The sequence below is a fragment of the Panthera leo genome, chromosome A1 (genome assembly GCF_018350215.1).
Source record: "Panthera leo isolate Ple1 chromosome A1, P.leo_Ple1_pat1.1, whole genome shotgun sequence".
Classification (NCBI taxonomy): Eukaryota; Metazoa; Chordata; class Mammalia; order Carnivora; family Felidae; genus Panthera; species Panthera leo.
The window spans coordinates 137,479,208-137,502,376 of NC_056679.1; the positions used below are offsets into that span (position 1 = coordinate 137,479,208).

The following is a 23,169-nucleotide window of genomic DNA, read 5'->3' on the forward strand; positions in this document are numbered from 1 at the left end:
CAAGAATCATGCTTCTGCTGAATATTCCTTACTTCCTAAGAGAGTAATTCACAGTTTTGAAATATATTCTCATTGATTTGGTCAGAATTAGTCAAGATAAGACATTTTAACTCTGCCATTTTTATGAATAAACTTGATTTAAGTATGTGAATTTGGGTTGCCTTATTGCCAAAATTGTAATTTCGCCATTATTGATTCTTTTTAGAGAAGTTCAGACCCTTTATATGTATGATCATTTGGCTTAGTGATTTTCTGGTCCTATGACTCACTGCTGAAGAAAATTTTATATTATATATAGGGTAAGGGAATTTAATTTGCTAAACTAACCAGAGAAAAGTGACATGGCATTTAGGCCTATTTCTTAGAACTGATTTCATTTGGCAAAAAAAAAAAAAAAAAAAAAACAACACACACACACACACACACACACACACAAACCCACAAAAAAACAAGGGTAATCAGGTTTGTGCAGTAGAAATGACAAATATATTTTGTTTGAAGAAAGCTAGTTCAGCATTTCCCAAATCCTGTTTTGAGGATTATTATTGTTCTTTGAGATATTAATAGATATTAAGAGAAGAAGAAAAACAAAAAGGGTTGTGTGGTCAAAGAAATTTAGAAAACACTGGGTTAAGCAAAATGAAAACATGTTTTATTTCAGTATTTCTCGGGGTTTTTAATCTATGTGTTGGAAGCCAAGTCTAGCCAAGTTTTCTTCCTGGGGAATAAATAATCAGAATGACCCGGGGAATTTTTCCAAACAACATTTTCATCTTTTTCCACTTCCATTCCCTGGGTAGTTGTAGAAAATCTATGTGTTCTGTAGTTTAAAAACATTTTCCAGGTGATTGGATATATCCCCACCTTCAGTTTAGAACTGCTGAGATCGAGTATACAGGCTTTTCCACATTTCTTTGACCATAAATTACTTCTTTTGAAGGCTACGTGTTAACATTTCAAGGATTAAAAACATACTGTTAGAGTCTTTGGGTTAGATTGTAAAGTCTTCAGAAGTAAACGGTAGTTTTTGCTCTGTCACCTAATTGCTCTTTGGTTTGAAACACTTCTACCTTGGCTTGGCTGTTGTGACACTTCTCATTTAGGTCTCCTTCTAATTTTCTGACCATGATTTTAGATTTTAATTTGTGGTATCTTCAAAATCAAGTTCATATGTGCCTCAGAAATGGCATAACAAAAAATTAACATAATAAAAAGTTAAACATTTCATTGTGTTTACTAGACCCATTTGTCTAGAAGTATTGTTAAACATTACGTAATAATGGTAACTCACTAAATTTGGTTAGCTCTATTAAGATGACTTAAAAGGTGTTTTGATTTCAGGGTCAGTTGGTAGAGCATGTGACTCTTGATCTTGGGGTTGTGGGGTCATGAGTTCAATCAAGCCCCACATTGGGTATAGAGAGTACTTAAAAAAATAAATTATATAAAAAAAGTTCTTTGATTTCAGAGAGAGTGAGTGTATATTTCTTTTATGTGTGTGTATATATATATGTGTGTGTGTGTGTGTGTGTGTATATATATATATATAACTTTTCATATTTGTTACCCAGAAATTTCAAGATATTGAAGAAGCTCATGTCATTCACATAAAGGAAATTATAGAATCCTTGTCAAATGCTATAAAGGAAATTCATTTGCAAATAGGCCAGGTAAGTTTTTCCTTTTGTTGAACAGATTCATGAAAATTTTATGTTCATATATGACTCTTTAAAAAATGCAAAACTCAATATGATACTGACTTATTGCATATAAAGAATATGTACTTACATGTGTTAAATATAAAATAAAATGGATTTTTGATTGGCTATCAAGGATGATAATTCAAATTAATTGTTAAAATTAATTATAGCTCTGGGGCACCTGGGCAGCTCAGTTGGTTGAGTGTCCTACTTTGGCTTAGGTCATGATCTCATGATTCATGAATTTGAGCCCTGCATCGGGCTCTCACAAAGCCTGCTTAAGATCCTGTCCCTCTCTGTTTGCCCCTTCCCTGCTCGCGCTCTCTCTTTCAAAAATATATAAACATTAAAAAAGATTAACTGTGGCTCAGTCTTTTACATTAAAACTCTGAAGTTACCAGTTTAAAAAAAATTTTTTTTTAAGTTTTGCTGTTTTATAATTTAGAGCAGCAATAAATTATAGAACTTGTGCTTAGAAATTTTCTAAAAATAGGGATGCCTGTCTGGCTCAGTTGGGGGAGCATTTGGTTCTTAATCTCAGAGTTGTGATTTTAAGGCCCAAATTGGGTGTAGAGATTACTTAAAATCTTTAAGAAAAATTTTTTTTTTCCAAAAATATGAAAGCAGTTTAATGATGACAGTTTGGAGTGCATTGAAATAGAGAAGGATGAAGTCTGTTATTTTTTATTAAAGATCTGAAAATTATTAGAGATCTGTATAAGTTTTAGTCTTAGGAATTATGTGTCTAAAACATTCAAAGATGAGAACAGGAAACTCCCTGGACTTCTAAGGTTGGGAGGCTATATCTTGAGGGATTCATGTAAACAGTGGTTGGTACCCACGGGTTTACTAACACTGTGAGGTAAAAGAGCATGCTAGGTAAATGAAAGTTCTCAATGGCTTTGGATCAAAAAAACCACGTATTTTGGTGTAATGAATATTAATTTCTTTGTGGAAGTTTTGTCTGAAGTATAGTAAGAATTTTTAGTGGAAAAAAAATTTCTTTATTTCATTTTAATAGGTCCATGAAGAATTTATAAATAACATGGCTAACACTACAGTTGAAAGCTTGATACAAAAATTTGCTGAGTCAAAAGGCACTGGGAAGGAAAGACCTGGTAAGATGATAAAACTCTGTAAGGAAATGTATTCAAATTTCCCATCTAGGAACAAATATATTTGCTTTTGAATTCCCAGCCTGCAAAATGTAGCTTGCAAGGTATCTAAAAATATGTGTAGAATATTAGATATCATTTATTTTGTGTCTGATAATATATTAAGTTAATATTTTTATTCTGGCCTTTAGTGGTTAATAATTTAATGTTAAAATGGTTATTATAACCTTTAGTAAATTAATATGCTGCAGTTTATTTACATTTTTCAAAGAGTAACAGCTTATTTTTATTTTTTATTTTTAATTAAAAAAGTTTTTTGAGTATCATGGTCATTGACACATAATGTTAGTTTCAGGCATGCAGCATGGTGATTCACCTTCTTTATGGTTTTTGCTGTGCTCACCACAAGCATAACTACCATCTATTGCCATACAATGCTATTACAATATCATTGTCTATTTTCTCTATGAACAGAAGGCCATCTTAGTAAGAGGACGAATAGGAGAGAATATTGAGCCCTTAGAGCTTTGAGACCAACAGAAAACCTTTTGTAAAATGTAATAGCTTTAAAAATTTTCTTACTGACATACATGTTCAACAAATATATTTGTTGCTGCTAAAAGTATTTCAGACAGTGTTTTAGACATTGAGGTTATATCCCTGAACAAATGAATACAGGAATTCTGGTTTCTGTCTTATGAATGAATAATTATAGTATCCTGAATCTTACTTTTAATAAGCATGTTATGATATGTCAAATGTAGTCAGTAGCCCATTCTCTTGCCCTGCTCAGCATAGAGTCTTCCAGATTTCTTGATTTTGTTTATTAGTTACTATACCATGTTCTTGTAAGATATTTGTTTTACTCTATAGGTAAAAATAATTCAATCTACTAAAGAAAATGTGGCTTGGAATTCAGGAGAATGGATAAGTGATTTGTAGGGAAGTCTGGGAGCTGGTATTCTTTAGTGCATTTACCAGAACTAAGGCTTGTAACCTAAATCTTCTTCACTTTTTCTTTTACATTTTACTAACTTTGAAATCATTGGTCCACATATGTTAGTATTTTTCCCTTCATACCTTTTCATGCTTCTCTACCTACCTGATCAATTGCAGCAGATTTCTAAATACTGGCACAGTAGACATTTCTGCTCAAATCCTTTTTACATGCATTACTCATAAATCTTTGACTTTTCATTATAGACAGAATGAAATTTAGACTCCGGATTTAGATTCAGAGCTTTTCAGGATCTGGCCCTGACTAGTTTACCCTCCACTGCTGTCAGCTGGAACTGCTTTCTGTTTCCTATACATGTCCCTTTTCCCCTTGGTGCTTTAGTTGTCCTTATGTTCTTATTCTAGGAAATGCTATATCCTGCTTCTTTCCTATCTTTCCCCATATCTTTCCATTTATTTGTCGAGTGAATGAACTCTTAAAGACCCAGGATATTTGCTACTTCCTCCATCGAAAGTGCCATAGAACTTTAACTGTACTTTTTTCCTCCTTTTTTTGGCATTGTTGCCGTCTACCTTAAATTTTAGTAATTGTGCAAATGTGAAGAAAAGCTCTATATTTGATTCATCTGTTTATCTTGTTTATGTGTAATAGTACATTTTTGTTGAGTGAATGAACAAATGGACATATACTACTAAAGGATGTTAAGGAGGTTGCAGTGGATGAATTTGCTGTTAGAAAAGTCTTGGTGAGGAATAGTAAATAATTATGGTTAAAATGTAGTGCCTTACTCTCTGCCATGTACCGAGCCAAACACTTTGCAGGAAAACTTTGATCTTTAGCAACTGTTAAAGTGGGTACTATTATTCTCATTTTAAAGATGAGGGAAATGTTGAGAGGTTAAATGATTTGTCTAAGCTAGTACATGGTAGAGCTGATACTAAAATACCAGGATTCTTGACCCCAGGGCCCATGCTTTGGAGAAATTAGACTAGAACTGAGCAGGTTTACAAATATAAAGAGAATGAGGATGTTGAGACATATAACTACAGAAAAGTATGAAACTATAAAATTCTTTATAAAGAGATTAAATTAGAGGGAAGATCAGTTAAGAGAGGTTAAAAACAATTGGAGAACAAATATAGTTTTTTTATAGAGCATTTAGAAGTATTGATAGATAAAAGCAAAGATGTATTGGCTGGTTAAAAGTGCCTTAGAACACTAAACAAGATTGGTAAATTGTACTATTATCAGTATCCTGTTTGTGATGTTACATTGTAGTTTTGCAAAATGTTATCATGGCAGGAAATTGGGCAAAGTATACCAGGAGTCTCCCTTTAACTGTTTTTGTTTTGTTTTGTTTTTTAACAACTGTATGTGAATCTGCAATTATCTCAGTAAAAATTTCAGTTATTTTCTTATCTGTGATATAGCACAGTACTTAGCCCTGTAGTTTGTGTTGGTTCTTTTACTAGCAGCGAGATTTTTAAGCCTTATTGCCGTCATCTGTAAAGCAGGGATTATAATAGTATTTGGTTCATGAGGTTGTTGTGAGTGAGGGTTACATAAGATAATGTAACATTTGTTGAGTACTTAATAAATGTTATGTTAAAAAATTAATACATTTCTGATTAGTGTGTGGCTACTAATGGATATTGTTTCCTTTTAAATTTAAATTTTCTGGTCTTAAGATAGACTATGACATGTAGAAAATTCCTATGTAGTTGAAGTGTAGGAGGTAAAACAGCAGCCAAATCATGGTGATGACATGGGCTTTCCTAAGAATAATCACTAAGTCCAGAGTTAGGTGACAGTTCTAGGGTTGACAGTGACTATAAATGACTAACTTTCAAAAAAGTGGTCCTAGAGCTAACTATAAAAAAAAAAAAAAAAAAAAAAAAAAAGAATGGTGTCGGAGTGGAGTGGACGAGATAAATATTACTTCTCTAGTTGGCTTGCTATGGGTGACTGGTCACAGCTCTTTCTGTGTATTTGTTCAGCTTACGGGCACCTGAACAAATGAGCCTGGGGGCCCATTGCAGTGATAAAAATTTTGTTTCTCAGAAAAATAGTGTACTCAAAAAATTTGCATGTGATTGTATGGAATTCATAGACTTCTGTGAGATGTATTCTAACCTTGAATTGTATATACTGCTGATTGTTGTTAACATTTTATTTTTCCTGTTTTGTAAGGGCCCCCTCTGGTGGATGAATTCCTTCTTAAACTAGTTTTTGTCCTATGGGATATATTATTTTAAAAAGAAAACAAGAGGCCCAGTTTTGTAAAAATTTTGTATATCTAAAAATTAACTTGTTATTCTTGTGCTGAAAAATGACCTTTTTTTCCTTTAGCAGTTACCTGTTCAAAGATACAACCTCTAACTTTGTGTCCAGTTATCCTGTGTAAATCAGCACTGAGAGCATTACAACTTTTTCACTATTCATTGAGACTATTTTATACTACTTATTATATGAAGTGGCTTTTTTTGTCATTACCTTTTTAAAAATTAAGATATGATCGACATATAGTATTAATTTTAGATGTGCAACATAATGATTTGATATATGTATATAAGAAACGATTACCAAATAAGTTTAGTTAGCATCCACCCCTTGCGATGAGAACTTTTAAGAACTCTTTCTTAGCGGCTTTCAAATATACGGTATAGTGTTGTTAACTATAGTCATCATGCTGTGTATTACATCTCCAGGACTTACTTATCTTATAAGTAGAAGTTTGTACCTTTTGCCATCTTTAACCATTTTACCTAGCCTTCACTCCCAACCCCTGCCTTTGGCAACCACCAATCTTTTATTTGTATTTATGAGTTTGGTTTTCTTTAGATTCCACATATAAGTGAGGTCATGTAGTATTTGTCTTTTTCTGACTTATTTCATTCAGCATAATATCCTCAAGGTCCATTCATGTTGTTGCAGATGGCAGGGTTTCTTTCTTTCTTTTAATGGCTGAATAATATTCCATTGTATATATACAACACATTTTCTTTATCCATTCATTCATCACTGGACACTTAGGTTGTTACCCCATCTTGGTTATTGTAAATAAGGCTGCAGTGAACTTGGGCATGTAGATATCTTTTTGAGATAGTAATTTTGTTTTCTTCAGATAAATATCCAGAAGTGGAATTGCTGGGTCATATGGTAGTTGTATTTTAAAATTTTTGAGGAACCTCTATACTCTTACTATCATTACTTTTTGAGTGTAATACTGCTTGACTTTTCTGGAATTGGAGTCACCACTGTAAGCAGATGCTTTGAATATCAAAGCACCTATGATCTGAAAGGGTTATGAATAAACAGGTGTTTTCTAATTGTGAATATCTTTCTGTGTTCAAATAACATCCTAGTATTCCTGTCATTTCTCATGTATTTTAATTGCCAAAGGAGATTATAACCATATTTGGAGTTCCCTGTTTTACAGTCATTCTGCTGATTTTGCTATATACTTTTTATAATTCATAAAAGTTAAACAAGTTTCTTTTTATAAGAAACAAAAGGATAAATAACCTAAAAAGTTGATAGACCAGTATATAATATGTTTAAATAAAACTTATCTGTATTTTCATTATATGATAAGATAGGTTTATAGCTTTCATTTGAGGACTTCCAGGGATTATACTGTGTTTAAAGATAAAAATATGAAAATCTTGAGAAAGGTACACATGAAAAACAATCAGCCACAAAGGAAAAAGGAAAACTAAGATTCCTATGGTCATACTGCCTAAATGAAATTGATTGGATATTTGGAAATTTTTAGCTTCTACATTATGTGTATTATTTTATTTTTATTTTTATTTTTATTTTTTAAATTTTTTAATGTTTTTATTTATTTTTGAAGGAGAGACAGAGCATGAGCAGGGGAGGAGCAGAGAGAGAGAGGGAGACATAGAATTTGAAGCAGGCTCCAGGCTCTAAGCTGTCAGCACAGACCCCGATGCGGGGCTCAAACTCACGAGCTGTGAGATCATGACCTGAGCTGAAGTCAGACGCTTAACTGACTGAGCCACCCAGGCGCCCCTATGTGTATTATTTTGAAGTGTAGGGTAAAACAAATAATTTTTAAAAAATCTAAAATCATGTTTCTAGAGCTTTCAAGGATTTGGAATAATGTCAAATGCACAAATAGAGCTTCCTACCACTCCTCCCTACCAAAGTTTGCTTTTTTTTTTTTTTTTGAATCAGAGAAGAAACCCTAGTGTCAAAAGCAAAATTTAAAAAGCCGAGAAGAGACATAGACTCATAAACTACACCAGCTGTGATTTCTTGGTTTTTCTATTTGATAGCAAAAGCAGCTGACCTTTCAGGATGATGATTAGGGAAGAGGATAATGTAGATTAGCACAAATAGAAAGTAAAAGAGGAGAGCTCTCCAAAAAAGTAACATAGAAAAGGTTATATGTGAAGAAGTACAGCTTTACCTGTTGTATCCTAGTCACTCAGTGCAGTGACATAAAACTCAGCCCTATGGGATGTACATGGAACCTGATACTGATCCTCTTCTATATTTTTTAGAGCAAGAATCAGCAAACTATGGCTATTGAGTCAAGTTTAGCTCTGCTTATTTTTAAGTTGGGTTATAGCAGCTTGTAGAGGCCTACAAGCAAAGACTGGGTTTACAATTTTAATTAATTAATGTTTATTTATTTTTGAGAGAGAGACAGAGCATGAGTGGGGGAGGGGCAGAGAGAGGGGAGAATCTGAAGCAGGCTGAACTGTCACCGCAGAACCCGACGTGGGCTCGAATCCATGAACTGTGAAATTATGACCTGAACTGAAGTTGATGCTTAACTGACTAAGCCACCCAGGCGCCCCTGGGTTTACATTTTTTAACTATTGGGGAAAAAAAATCAAAAGAAAAGTAGTATTTTATGATACACAAAAATTAGAAAATTCAGATGTCATTGTTGATGCAAGTTGTTTTGAACAGTCATGTTTACTTAAGTATTGTGTATAGTACTTTTTGTACCACAGGAGCAGAGGTCAGTAGTTGTGACAGGACTTAGGGCCCACAAAATCTAATATATTTACTGTTTTACTCTTTACAGAATTGTTAGAAAATATACTTCCTGTGTAGTATAGTAGCGGGTATGTCATATAGTTCATGAGAATTGTGTGTCCCACGATAGTATATAATCTTTCTTCAAAAGCTGATTCTGCTCTTCTTCGGTTCAGAAAAAATTTATTCTGACACCCTGCCCTAACTACATCTGCAGTCATATCACAGCATAGTAACCGATTCTCATAATAATAATCCTAAATTACAAAGTAAAAATTAAGCTGTTTTGAGCAGGCTTTGTCTAAGGACAACTTATTTCATTAATTTGAAGTAGCCGTTAAAAATGTTAAATGTATAATAACACAGGCAACAAAATAGAGGTAAAAAAGTAAAGTAAGCTGATTATAATTTTTACATGTGCATAATAACAAGAACAGAGTTTTAGCTTTTTCTGCAGTATGTTAAAGAAGCTAACTTAAACCGGTTTGAACTAAAAGGAGATTTATTAGAAAGAAACAGATATCCCAAGGATCCAAAATCAGGAGTGTAGCCAGGCTGCAGAAGGAAACTCAAACCTGTAGTAATACTAGGAATAATTTTTCCTTCATTTGATCTATTTTTACTGCTTTATTATTATTATTATTATTATTATTATTATTATTGCACAATGGTTTCTTTGCTTTTCCAGGCATAGGACATAAGGTGACATCTCTGCAGTTTCTAGGTATTTTTACTGGTTCTTTAATTGAAGCCACAGCTCAGAATTAACCCAGGTTTTGTTCCCTTTACAAATTTCTCAGAGAAAGAATCTGGTCCAGGTAATCTTTCTAATCTAGTCATTTCTGACTAGATCACGTAGTATAAACAGGCTTCTTCACCACTGGTGGTGAAGAGGGAAGTTCCCAGGGAAAAGAGATTTAGTGAATTGGGTATAATCACGTAAGGTTTTATCAGTATCACAGAGGGTGAAAAAATGACTCAATCTGGAAGTATAGAGGTAGTGTCAGATTTTGGATGTAGGTGATTATACTTCAATGTTTAAGATTCTTTGTTTGGAGAACTAGATGAAATTTTGGACTTTGAAGTTTTACAGTGACTGAAATTTCATAGTGAAAAACCTGCTTTTTTCATTTAAGAGCATCGTTCCTAAGTTTGCCTCATCACTAATTCTCAAGCCTTGGATATATATAAGAATCAGCAGTAGCAATTTTATTCTCTTTCCCTTTCATTTCTCTTCATTTCTCTTCCCTTCTCTTCTTCCTCCATTCCTTCCTTCCTCTCTCTCTCCCTCCCTTTCTTTTTCTTTCTCCCTCTCTTTTACTCTCTCTTCCCTTCTTCCCCCTCCCTGCCTCTCTATCTCTTTTTTTAAAAATGTACAGACAGTTCCCTGTCCCAGAAATTCTCACTGCAGTGGTCTAGGGTGGTTCCTCAGTACCACTATATTTTAAAACTCCTCATCTGAGTCTTAGGTACAGCCATTGTTCAGTAACTAGAGCATTTTATCACTGGATGCTTGTTATAAATGCAGGATCTCAAACTCTACCCTAGGGCTACCGAAATAGAATCTGCATTTTTTGTATTTATTTAGCTTTAAGAATCTGTATTTAAAAAATTATTTAAGTAATCTCTACCACCCAATGTGAGGCTTGAACTGAGATCAAGAGTAGCATGCTCTTCTTACAGAGCCAGCCAGGCACCCCTTTAAGAATCTGCATTTTAATAAGATTCTAGTGTGAGAAATAAACCCACTGACCGGGTCAAAGGAGTGATGGAGACTTGGAGCACAGTGAAACTAGGCTTTACTCAACGTTCTTGCAAGAGCGGGTGTCTGATGGGCAGTTACAGCAGGCAGTTTATCTCATAGTATGCAAGTCCTTCCCCTGATTGCTCATTGACTGAGTACTAAGAGGTTACAGCCTTACCAGGAGGTTGCCTTTGCTCATGTAAGGGAAAAAGTAGTCTGACTGGAACAAATGTACATTCTTTGAGGTGACACAGAGACTTCAGTTCTTTGGCGCATGCTTATTGCAAAGCCTGCAAAAAATAAGCCTGCGAAATGGAGAGGGGAGGAAGAACCAGGAAGTGATGTGTCTTAGGGTTTGGTATTCCATCATGGTAAGGGGGCTTCGTACATATTTCCAATAGGTTGTAAACCCATTGTTAATTAGCACAGCTTTTGTTTGGTTCTCCTGAAAATGAATCATCTCACTTCTCACACCTAGGCAGTTTGTATGTAGAGTAAAATTGGAGAAGTACCATCTAGAATTAGTGAGTATCTGGCAGTGGACCCAGGAGTTCCCTGAGTGTAGTTCTCCAAGTGTGATCCCAGGACCATCTGCAGTCACCTGAGAGTTTGTGAAAAATGCACATTCCTGAGCACCAACCTAGACCTTCTGTATAGGACATTCTGGGGCTGGGGCCCAGTGATTTGTGGTTTAATGAGCTCTCCAGATGATTCTTCAAAAAAAATTTTTTTAACGTTTATTCATTCTTGAGAGACAGACAGAGTATGAGTAGGGGAGGGCAGAGAGAGAGAGAGAGAGAGAGAGAGAGAGAGAGAGAGAGAGAGAGAGACAGAATCCAAAACAGGCTCTAGGCTCTGAGCTGTCAGCACAGAGCCCAATGCAGGGCTTGAACTCATGAACTGTGAGATCATGACCTGAGCTCAAGTCTGATGCTTAACGCACTGAGCCACACAGGTGCCCCTCTCCAGATGATTCTTAAGCAGGAAGCATTGCACTAGGAGATTCAGCTAGGCACTGGGATTTGGAACCATTGGATTGAGAGAATTCTATCTTAAAGCCCTTTATTAAAATAAGTACCCCTGAAGTGAAGTAGCATTGACGTTGCAACTTACTTTCAAATGATTTAGTAAACTAAAAAAGAAAGAATTGTATGTGTGTATGGGTATTTGTAGAGAAAGAGAAAGCAGGTATGGCAAAAGGTTTTCTTCTGCCATAGCATATTTATAAAAATGATATGACTTAGGTTCAAGTAGAGAAGGTAACTAGATTAAAGTAATTAGCCAGGAAGCAAGTGGCAAAACCAGAACTTGAGCCTGCATGCCCTTTGCTCATTACTACAGGCTGGAGGTTGATGTTCTTTTTCATGTTAGCTTGCCTGGTTCACCATCCCAGACACCCAGGAATGTGGCTGTGTTGCCCAGGAGCAAGCTTGAAAATGTAGTCATTGACTTCCATTGTTATGAGTCATTACCCCCTTCTCCTCCGCTCCTTCCCTCCCTCTTTCCTGTGTCATTACCCCCACCCCTCCACTCTCCCCAGTTATCACCATTCTTTTTGTTAGACTTTGGGATCTGGGCATGTTCATATGTTTTATTTTGGCTTTTAATTAGAACCAAGTGTTCTGTTCTTTGAGTTGGGTAAATACAGAGATAGGCTTGATTTGCGTGGCCCAGACTTACTATATCAGTTTTGAGGCCACTTCTTAACTAGACTAAGTTGCAGATTTGCCCTGTTGGTGGCCTGAGATTTAGAATTGATTCACAATGATGGCAACTATTAAATGTTTTATATTTTTTAATACTGTACTTCAACCACAGAATGTGTTGATTAAATATTGCTATTAAATTGTCTTTCTTCCTGTAGCATTTCCTAAAAGTTTTGATTCAAATTAGAATTCTTTACGTTGTTGACTCTTTCTCTTTCTCTTTTTCTTTCTTTTTCTTTCTCTTTCTTTCTTTTCTTTTCTTTCAGCAATAATTTATTCCTACCTGATGATTAAAGAAAGCATCCTCTGTAAGAATTGTTTTACTTTATTGTTGACCTCTTGGAGGTCTGCCTTTAATTTCTTCTGCTTTTTGAACTCATGATGGCATTTTTATATAATGTGTAAAAGAGCATCAGGAGACAGAGCCAAAATGGTCTTTCTTGCTTTTATACAAATTAAATTGCCCTTGTGGCCCAGCAGTATAAAATCTAAGCGCTAAGAGCAGTTATTTATTTTGACAACAGAATTAATTGAGCCTAAAACAGTTGAAATTCCAGTTGTAGCAAACTATTCTTTCTGACTCTTACCCTGGCTTTGGGTCTGTCAAAAAAAGTAACTTGTCTTAGGATTAAATAGCAGAATGATGGGCAGTGGACTGCATTTGAGGAAGATGCTGAATAAACTTTCTACTTGTGAAACATTTCAGAAGTGACGTGATGCAAGGGGGTCACAGTGTGCACTGATATCCAGCTGAGCTGTCAACTGGCACAGAGCCAGGCACGCAAAGCTTTGCCATGGGAAGTGGCGTGTGGAGCATATGCCATTTGGAAATCTTTTTCATGCATGAGTTAATGTTTCTTTTTAAAGGGCATATTTAGTTTTATTATACCAGAAACTGTTAATATTTCTGTCTTTAATAGAAAAGCTTATGTGCTGAAGGTATTCAGTTTAAAATTTTTATATATATTTTACAGTTTGAAAGGATCTGGCATCTTCGGTTTCAAAAGTATGATTTTGAATAGTTTGTTTTTATTGGACATTTTCCTGTTTTAAATAGATTGTAAGAGGATGTTTAGAAAAGGGAAAGGGAAAAGCAATCGAGGTGTGTCTGGTATAGGAAAAAGATTTTGAGAGAAAAAAATGTAGAACTTTGAGGGAATTTTTGTAGAGTTAAGGGATGCCTTTGGTATTTTCACATATATGAAGGCATCCAAAGATCTTAAAAGAATAATATATTTGCTAAGGTGATGTTACAGAAGTCTTCTTAGGTACTCTATTTTTATGTATTTTAAAATCTTTCAGTTTGTTTGGCATTGATGTTTTGTTTTTCCTCTCTAAGCCCGTAGCTTGATTATTTGAGATTATGTGAAAAGTTACTGAGCACAGATTATGCGATGTATAGCTGTAGGAACTCTCAGATTTATTTGACAGGTGGTCATAGTCTCTTAAGGTTTATTAGTAAGTTATAAAGCTAATGATACATAATAAACTATTGGTAATTTCCGTGGAAATTTTTCATTCTTTTACACCAAGTAGTTGTTAATTATTAGATGCACATACTAAAATTCTTTACCTTTCTTGATCTTTCATTTCTAATCTCTTTGTAAACTGTTAATGCATGCCTCTAAAGAATTCTAACAATGAGTTCATTACCCTTTCATTTAATGAATTTTTAGCTTCCAGATTTGCAAACTGAACTTGAAGTCTTTTAAATTTTTAATTGGGTCATTTTCTGATTTCAAGGCTTTTTGGGGTGGAAGTAGTAAATGTATTTTATTTTTTTTAGTCACATGTGTATTATAAGAATACTTAGAAAGGTATCAGTAATTAATTAGGACCTTGTTTATCAACTCACTTTTATGAGTTTTTTTTTTAGTTGTTGTTATTTTGCTTATCACTAAATGTTAATGTACTCTAATGAATAGAAACCAGAACTGAAGAAGTAGATCTTAGATTTGGGGTTAAGAAGGACATTTTAGCCAATTGTTTGTTTTTTTTGTTTTTGTTTTTTTTTTTAGAGAGAGAGCACATGAGTGTCGGAGAGGGGCAGAGAGAGAGAGAGAGAGAGAGAGAGCAAGCAAGCCCTAAGTAGGCTCTCTGCTCAGCATGGAGCCTGACGTGGGGCTTGATCCCACAACCCTAGAATCATGACCTGAACTGAAATTAAGGGTCAGACGTTCAACTGACTGATCCACCAATATTTTTAGATGTTCTTTCTTGTAGAGAAATATTTCTTACTAATTAGTGGCTTTCTTTTATAATTAGATGATCAGTGAGAACTCTGATGATGAACTTATTCATAGTTTTAGTTTAGCTTAATGTCTCAGAAGAACCAGTAATGAAATCTTCTGTTTTCCACTCTTCAAGCTTTGTTTTTATTTTTTTTATTTTTTTATGTTTATTTGTTTTAAAAGAGAGAGAGTGAGAACAAGTAGGGGAGAGGCAGAGAGAGAAGGAGAGAGAACCCCAAGCAGGCCCCAAGCTGTCAGCACAGAGCCCGACGTGGGGGTCCATCTCACAAACCGTGAGATCATGACCTGAGCTGAAATCAAGAGTTGGACACTTACCTGAGTCACCCAGGTGCCCCCAAGGCTGATTTTTAAATTTTTTGAAATAGCATGTTGAAACTCTTACTATTAATAAAAATTTATTTCACAAAAATGCTGAACTTGCATAAATTTAAGTATTATAAAACAGGGGTAAAATGACTGTTTAAATAGAAGATATTTTTTAGTCTGATATTTACTTTTGGGGACATTTTAGCAGAACAGTGATTCATGCTTTTGTTACTTTCTTTACTACCTAAATAGTTTAGTATCCCATGTACATGAAATCTATTATATGACATTTAAGGCTAGTCTTAGCAGATCTGTCATTTTAGAGCTACTTAAAAAATGTTTTTCAACTGATTTCTATTTTATCTTCTTCTTCTCTTTCTGTAGTCTATCCCTCATACCAGTGCTAATTTTCTTTTAAGACCACTTTATAGGGGCATGTATGTATTACCTCTCATGAAAACTCTTCCCATTACCTGCAAACTAAAAGTTCAGATTCCTTGACCTGCTTTATAGTTAGAGGATCACCACTTAGCTATGATGTAATTAATGCATTTATTTGTTCAGCAAATATTTGTTAAAGACCTATTATTTGCCAGTTCACAGTGGTCTACGAGAGGGACAAGTTCCCAAGCTGATATTCTATTAGTATTTACTATGTTGGTCCCCCATCCTTCCCATGAACACAACCAGGGATTCAGCACCTGCCTTTTATTGTGCTTACTTTTTTCTTTAGTATCCTGCAAGCTCCTTGAAAACAGAAAGTACACAGTAGGTGTCTCCAGTTCTACAGTATCATATATAAAGGGTTTTCAGTTAACTATGATCATAATAATAGACTAGTGTCAGTTTTTGTCAGTGTTAGGGTTATTTGGTTTTTAAAATTATTGATATTTTAAATAACACTATCAGATAACACTAGAACACATGTCAGGTCGATTAAAAAGATGTAATGTGATTTGATCTGATTGTTTTCCATCAGCTTTAAATTTTTTTCTTTTTTTTTTTTTTTTTTACTAAGAGCTGTTCATCTGTTTTGTTTTGTTTTAGGCCTTATTGAATTTGAAGAATGTGACCCTGCTAGTGCAGTTGAAGGTAAGTTGACTAGTTGTAATGTGTGGTAACTAGCTAATATCTTCTGTTTATTGAACAAATAAAGAGTGGCTATTATCCATTGATGTCAGCATGTTTGTGGAGTGATATAAAAAATCTGAATGTAGTTTGAAGGCCTATAGATTTTTAATCTTCACTTAATAAGTAAACAGTAGGTTTGCCCAAAGGAATATTAGTGTGTTAGAATATATATCTTAAAAGATTAAATATAACATGTATTTATTTTCAAATACACATCGAGATTGTTTTCTTTATTGACATCCATCTTTAAACATTCTCATAAATATGAAAATCATTGCTACACATTAATGTATAAGATTTATTTTAAAGTGAGAAACATTTCAGTAATTAATGAAGGTTATATATTGATGTTAATATTCCCCTTATTCAGGAGGAGTGATGATGTGACTTGGAGAAAGGGTCTACAACCCTTCGTGTTTGTTTATTTAAATATTCTATTTTTAAGTAATCTCTGCACCCAATGTGGGACTCAAATTCACAACCCCAAGATTAGAGTCACATGTTCCACAGACTGAACCAGCCAGGCACCTACCTTCCTGTTTAAGTACTTTGTGAGCTACTAGAAATAATTTGGGAAGCAATCTTTTCTATTTATTTTTCTCTCAACATTTATGTGAGAATTCAGAGAAAAGGTTTACTGTTGTATGTAAAGCTATCATTGGAGGAGTCAGGTTCTCGTGCCTAGATTTCTTACAGTTACTAGCTGTTTGAGAGCAGTAACTATGCAAGTTCTCTGTTCTTTAGCTTTCTTTATTGTAAAATGTGGATAGTAAGTAATAATACTCTGTGAGAAAAAAATGTATTTGATATAACATGCTGTACAAATGTATGGTTTAGTTTTGCATGGAAGCAAGTACCTTGTTTTAAAACAGCTGGTTTCTAATCCTGGCTATAGTATTTAGTAGCTGGATAATACTGAGATAAAAAAAAAACAACAAAAAATACCCTTGAGTTTCCTCATCTATATGGTGAAAGGTTATCTTAGGTATGCTCTGTAGTTGTCCGAGTAAGCAGCTAAGCTTTGTGCTGAATTCCAGCAACAGTTAATAGTATGGCTGATTTCTAAGAAATAATTTGTCATGAAGGAAGAGGAGGAAGAACTGCCATATTAGGCAGAATATAGATGATACTCATTTATGGTAGAATCAACTTACAACATTCATTATATTAAAGATAATATGTGTGCAAAAGAATGCCATAAGTTTTCTGTGTTTACTGTTAATGGATCTTTTGTGTCATCTTTTTATTTAAAACACCACATTCGTATTTTTTGATCTTCCAGACAGGAAACATGATTTGACTTGGATTTATAACAAAATCTAATATAGTGAATAATGTCCCTTCTTTGAAGTTTTAAGATTCTCCAAATGTTTATGTTGTCTGAGGTAATTTAGGGGAGACTTAGAGGAAAAGAGAATTTTGTTAATCAAGTGATAAATCTTTATTAAATTAACATAAGAAAAATCTAAACAGACTATGACTATGATTTAAACATTAGAGTTTACCAATTGATACTTTTATTTCTTTCATCCAGATTTAGTATTGACATAAGCAAATTATGTATCAGGATACAAGTGTAATATATTTATCAGCAGCAGTTATGTTTCTGTGACAATATACATTTATTTTAAGGTATAAAACCACGGAAAAGAAAGACTTTTGGTTTGCCAGGAATAATTAAAAAGGAAAAGGATGCGGAGTCTGTGTAAGTATATTAAATATTGTCACAATTCTTTGTTATTAAGTAACTAAGAATAAGACTGTTGTTTTGAATGTGAGAAGAAAAATTTCTTCAGAAATAACTCAATGTATGTATGTCTGAGGTGTAAAAAATACACTTTTCTGAATACATTTGCCAGCTCCTCTGGGTTAAGTTAAAAGTATTAGATTTCCTACTATTTTAAAATATTAAGATAAAGGCTTCTATGTTTTGAAATTTAAACTTTAAAGACATTCTTTTTACAAAATGATACATGCATATTTAAAAAAAAAAGTGCAAAGGAAACTAAAAATTCTTCTAAATCTTAATGCCTAAGAAAAAACCCATGGTCAACAATGTGATGAAAATCTTTCTAGACAACTCTAAACATATAGGCTCATAGCGATATATGCACACGTAAACAGAAAATGGGGAAGAACAAAAGCCCTAACATGTTTTAAACATTTATGCTAGGTCATCAGCTTTTGATATAGAGGATGGAATATAAATCTGATTTACCTTTAAAAAAAATTAAGTTAGGATACAAAGAATATATAATTAGCATATAGTAAATTCAACAGATATTGGGTAAGTGAAATTTTCTGTCTTGGCTATACACATTAGAACTACGTGGAAAATTAACATAAATATATCTATGCCAGGCCCCACCTCAGACCAATTATTACAGATTTGCAGGGTGTGAGACACAGCATAATTTTTGTTTTGTTTAGTTTGGTTTGCTTTTAAGCAGCCTCTGTCATTCCTAATATACACCTGGGGTTGAGAAGCTCTTAAGAGCTATGATTTACCAGACACAAACTGGAATTAAAGGAATCTTTGTTTCTGTAATTATTCAACCTATATAGATTGACAAGACGCTAATCAAGTCTTAAATGATTTGTGAAGCCAGTAACACTGGCTTGAAATTTGTTTAAAATCCCTGCTTCTCCAGCGTAATTAGCAGAGTTTTCATGGCCACTCATGTTTTCAATGTAAGAGAACAATTTGTGCTTTGGGTGTTCTTACCGCCTATCTAGTTAAATTCATTTTATCTGAGTTTCTACCATTCTAAATGTCTGTTTCTTACCCCCTCCCAAGTTTAGTTTCACTTGGTTAACAAATTAAGACTGATTGGGAAGTGATTTATATCTGTGGTTACCATCTCATCTGCAGATGTCTTTTCAGCTTTATGAAGGGAGTATATTGCTAAGGAGATGGAATCAAAACTATTTTTGTAACATTGGAAATACTTAAGGAAGTCTAAACAGTTGATTCGTACATGAAATTAGAAATGTAGCCACTTTGTTAGTATATTATAGACAGTAAAAGCCTTAAATTCAATTATTTTTATATGTGGTTTTCACAGCTGTTAATTCAGGGAGCTTATAATATTTTTGTGTATTCTGTGTTTTTAGAATTGTTTTGCATGATCAGTAATTTCCCAGTACCATCGTTAGGCTACTTGGATATTGGAATATTTTTCACCACTGAGAATACTAGGGCAGAAAATCAGTGCTTTAAAGAACTGCATCATGATTGTCTTCTTTCAACACTTCCAGGCAGGAAAAATATTAGAAACCTCTTTGTTTGAAATGCCCAAGGCTCTTGGCATGCTGCTTCTTAAACAGCCCGAAGGCTTTTGAAATGCCAGTGATTGTGGAAGAGGGGTCCTGCTCAGAGCTTGCTCTTCCTGGGGCTTCATCTGCAGGTCTCATTACAGCCCACTGTGAAAGCAAACAGATGAGTGCTTTCCCACAAAGACTGAACAGTTCTGGCCAGAGAATAAACTGTTTGGAACTTTGACACTTTGATATTTAAACTTTATCTTTTAAAAAAGAAGAAAGTAGAAGTGCTCTAACATTTTAAATGATTCTGTAGAGGAATTGAATTTATTATTATATTGTCTTTTCTGGAACATTTCCTCAGAGTATGCAGTAGGATTTTTGATAAATACCCCTCATATATCAGTAATAAGGGAGCTCTTTTTTCAAAATTGGCAATCTTAAGTGACATTTAAATGGCTATAAAGACACAAGAGGTTTGCATTTACCTGCTTTGGTGCTGGAGTTTGGATTAAGAGCAGTGTAGTCATCTCCCTCTTTTTCCGTTATTTCAGTCTGTTCCATTTTGTCTTCCCCTAACAGAATTCTTCACTCTGTAGATTTTTCCGATTTGTGCTTAGTCTTTGGGTAGATAGAGATGACCTGCTTATCCTGTATATTAATTTAGTACTTTTTATTGTCCATTGGGCTCTCAAGGTATACCTAATGTTTATGTTTTTAGTCTGTTATTAAAGTGGCAGATTCTGATACTGCGTGCATTAACTGTCTAAAGTCAAAAAATTATGCAACTAATCTAGATATGTTTTCAGTATGCACTCTGATTTTTGTGAATTTGATCTAGAATATGTACACAGAAATTCTTCTAACCATATTCTTCATGGCCTCAATGTCTTTAATTTTATATGTTTAAGTCTTTATTTGATTATTTGAGAAGGTTGATCTTCTTTATGTTTTGGTTTTGCATATAAAATACTTTTTTGGTGGGGGGCATTCACTTTCGAATGCCCCTCTCTGTAAAGAGAGCTTTCTTACTATTCTTACTTTCTAATTTTATACTCTGATAAAGTTCTTGCTTCCTGCTCACTTAAAAAAATAAATAAAATATATTTTTGCTAGTTTACGTCCAAATTAATATTTATCAGTTAAATAAATGATAAAATTAACAATTTTCAACAACTTAGTAGACTAGAAAGCTTTTTCAAGTGGAAGTCTGGCTACTCATTTAACATATATGGAGAAAAATAGCTTTTTTGGCTTTTGTTTATATGCTAGCTATGGAAGGTACTTCAAATGAAACTGAAGTTTTAACAAAAATATATTGTAAAATGTTATTTACTAGTATTTACCAATTAATACAAGTACAGACTTAAAAAAAAAAAGTCGAGCTTTCCTCTTAGAAATTTTTTTAGCTTTCTCTGCCTAAAGAATTAAAAGCCACTAAGAAATCCTTGTAGGACTGATAGCTTCCTTTATAAGATTTGTGTGTGTGTTAATGGAAAAGAAGTACTTGTGAAGTACAAGTTTTTAAAATAATTGTAAGCTGTGTGAGTTTCATTTTGTCATGTATTATGGATATAGGAATGCTTTCTTTTGAATTTTAAAATCATTTAGTATATTTTAATCTTCATGATTTGATTTTTTTCTAAATATTTTTGTTAAGTTTAAATAAAAGTTACATTTAAATACCAAGATGATCACTTTCAGTATACAGTTATTATTGGATAGTTGTAATAATTATTTATAATATTTTGTTTATTTTAATAGGGAATGCCCTGATGCAGATTCACTTGTAAGTAGATTTTACTTTGATATAAACCATGTAAATTAGCTATTTTGATTAGGAAATACCCAGCATATTTGGGTTGAGTTGTTCACAAATTTTTCTAAGAAAAATACTAACCAGTTTATTGTAAATTCACTATTAAAATTACAGATAAAATTTTGGCCTTACATTACTAGATGCTTTTATATTAAATAAAAGGTAGTTCTACCTACCTTTGAAAAGTGGACATTTTAGTTTAAAAATTTGAATGGTACCATACCATATTGCTTTTTCTTGAGAAATATGCCAGATCTCAAATCTGCATACTTTAAAACATGATGCTCTTAATTGTGTATTCCTGGGGCACCTGGCTAGCTCAGTTGGTTAAGTGTCTGACTTTGGCTCAGGTCATGATCTCATGGTTCTTGAGTTCGAGCCCCACATGGGGCTCTCTGCTGTCAGTGCAGAGCCTGCTTTAGTTGCTCTCTCTCCCTCACCCTCTCTCTGTCCATTCTCCTCTTGCTTATGCTCTCTCAAAAATAAATAAGCATTAAAAATAGAAGTGTGTTCCTGATTATTAAAATTTTATTCAAGTATTAGAGTTTTGTTTAGAGGTTATCATTTTAGAAAACATAGCAGTAATAATCATGGTTAGTACTTCTCTGTGCTTTTTGTTCTGAAGAAAGTTTGTTTATATTTCGTATTTAAATATATTTCTTTATATGTAATTAAAGAAGACATTAAATGGAGCTCCTTGTGTTTACAGTAGGAGAGTAGATTTACCAAATGGTATAAGTATTGTATAGACAGACACACTTTTCAGGTTGTTCATTAGACAGTGGTCATGTTACTAAGTGCAGTAGGATCAAGCTTCCTGTCTCCTTTGCTTATTGTTCTTGCTTGCATAATTACTCTTTTTTTTGGCCCAAAAACCTTTTGATCTTTTACAGCATAATGGTGTATATACCAAGATAAAGATATTTTGTGAAACGTGTTTTATGTAACTTAAATAAAATTAGTATTTTTGCTGTCTATTTCAACTTTAAAATAAGAAGATTATGATTTGTTGATAAATGTAGAGTGAAAAGAAAGAAATAGATTTCTAGTGTCATCCAGGGTTAAAATCTCAGCTAATTGATACTGTTCTGTAATGATCAGTGTTAACCAATTTTGAACTGTTGTCAGTACTTGTCTGGAATTAGAAAAGCACTTATAAAAAGGATGCATAAGTCTAATGTCATATAAGAAATGATTCATAAATTTGTGTTGAAAGAAAACAAAACAGTATGTTTTGTAATTTTAATTACCAAAAAAATTTTAGAAGAATATGAACCAGTAAAGATAAATTGGCAGAGTATGTTTGTAAGACATATACAAGGGGCTAATCAATTTCCTTTGTAAAATGTCTATACAGATCATTTTTTTTTAATGTTAACGGATTTTATTTCAGATTCCACACTGCAATGAATTTCAATAAACCGTCACTTCTTATGCTGTGATTTAGTACCAAAAATATATATCCAAATTACAGTAAAGCCTTGGACTGTGAGTAACTTGTTCTGCAAGTGTTCTGCAAGACAAGCAAAGATTTCTAATAAATTTTAACTTGATAAACAAGCAATGTCTTGTAATAGGAGTAGTACATGATGCTGAATGTCACATGATCACAGCTGAGCCAATCGTTTTTCTCTTTTTCTCTCTCTCTCTGTCTCTGTCTCTGTCTCTGTCTCTCTCACTACGGGATTGTGGGTGATCATCTCCCATTCTCAGATGCTTGGTCTCAGGCTGTGGTGTTTGGCACAAATCAGTGATTTTTCAGAACATTGGAAGGTGCTCACAACTGGCCCTAGTGTATTTTTTGTCACTTCAAGGCACCAACGGACGGTCCTTTGCTTTTCCATACAAGAGTAAGCTTAGGGATGCTTTGCTTCACTCTAGATTAGGCTGCCTGCAGATACAGATCCTCCCCTCCGCTGTCTTATTGTCAGTTACATTAAGTACAGTATATGACAAGAGTTTATTAATATGCACTGTAGTCAACATCCCTGTGAGCATATATAATGGCCCCCATGCAGAAAAAGATTCCATTGAACTAATAGATAACAGTGATTCCGTTAGTGATATTGAAAGTCGTCCTACACAATCACCCTCCTCTCTCTTGTCTCCCTCAAACCAGCCATGAAGGTTTTTAAAGGTAAATACAGATTAGTTTCTTTTTCTT

At 33.8% G+C, this 23,169-nt stretch overlaps 1 protein-coding gene across 2 annotated transcripts in view; it reads left to right on the forward strand.

The window, feature by feature from the left end:
• FCHO2 (FCH and mu domain containing endocytic adaptor 2) overlaps positions 1–23,169 on the forward strand; it is a 121,163-nt gene that overhangs the window by 50,740 nt on the left and 47,254 nt on the right. For both annotated transcript variants that reach the window (XM_042940833.1, XM_042940824.1), the window contains exons 7-11: positions 1,572–1,670; positions 2,722–2,818; positions 15,842–15,886; positions 17,558–17,630; positions 20,951–20,975. In XM_042940833.1, coding sequence (XP_042796767.1) covers positions 1,572–1,670; positions 2,722–2,818; positions 15,842–15,886; positions 17,558–17,630; positions 20,951–20,975 — 339 coding nt within the window. The remainder of the gene's footprint in view (positions 1–1,571; positions 1,671–2,721; positions 2,819–15,841; positions 15,887–17,557; positions 17,631–20,950; positions 20,976–23,169) is intronic.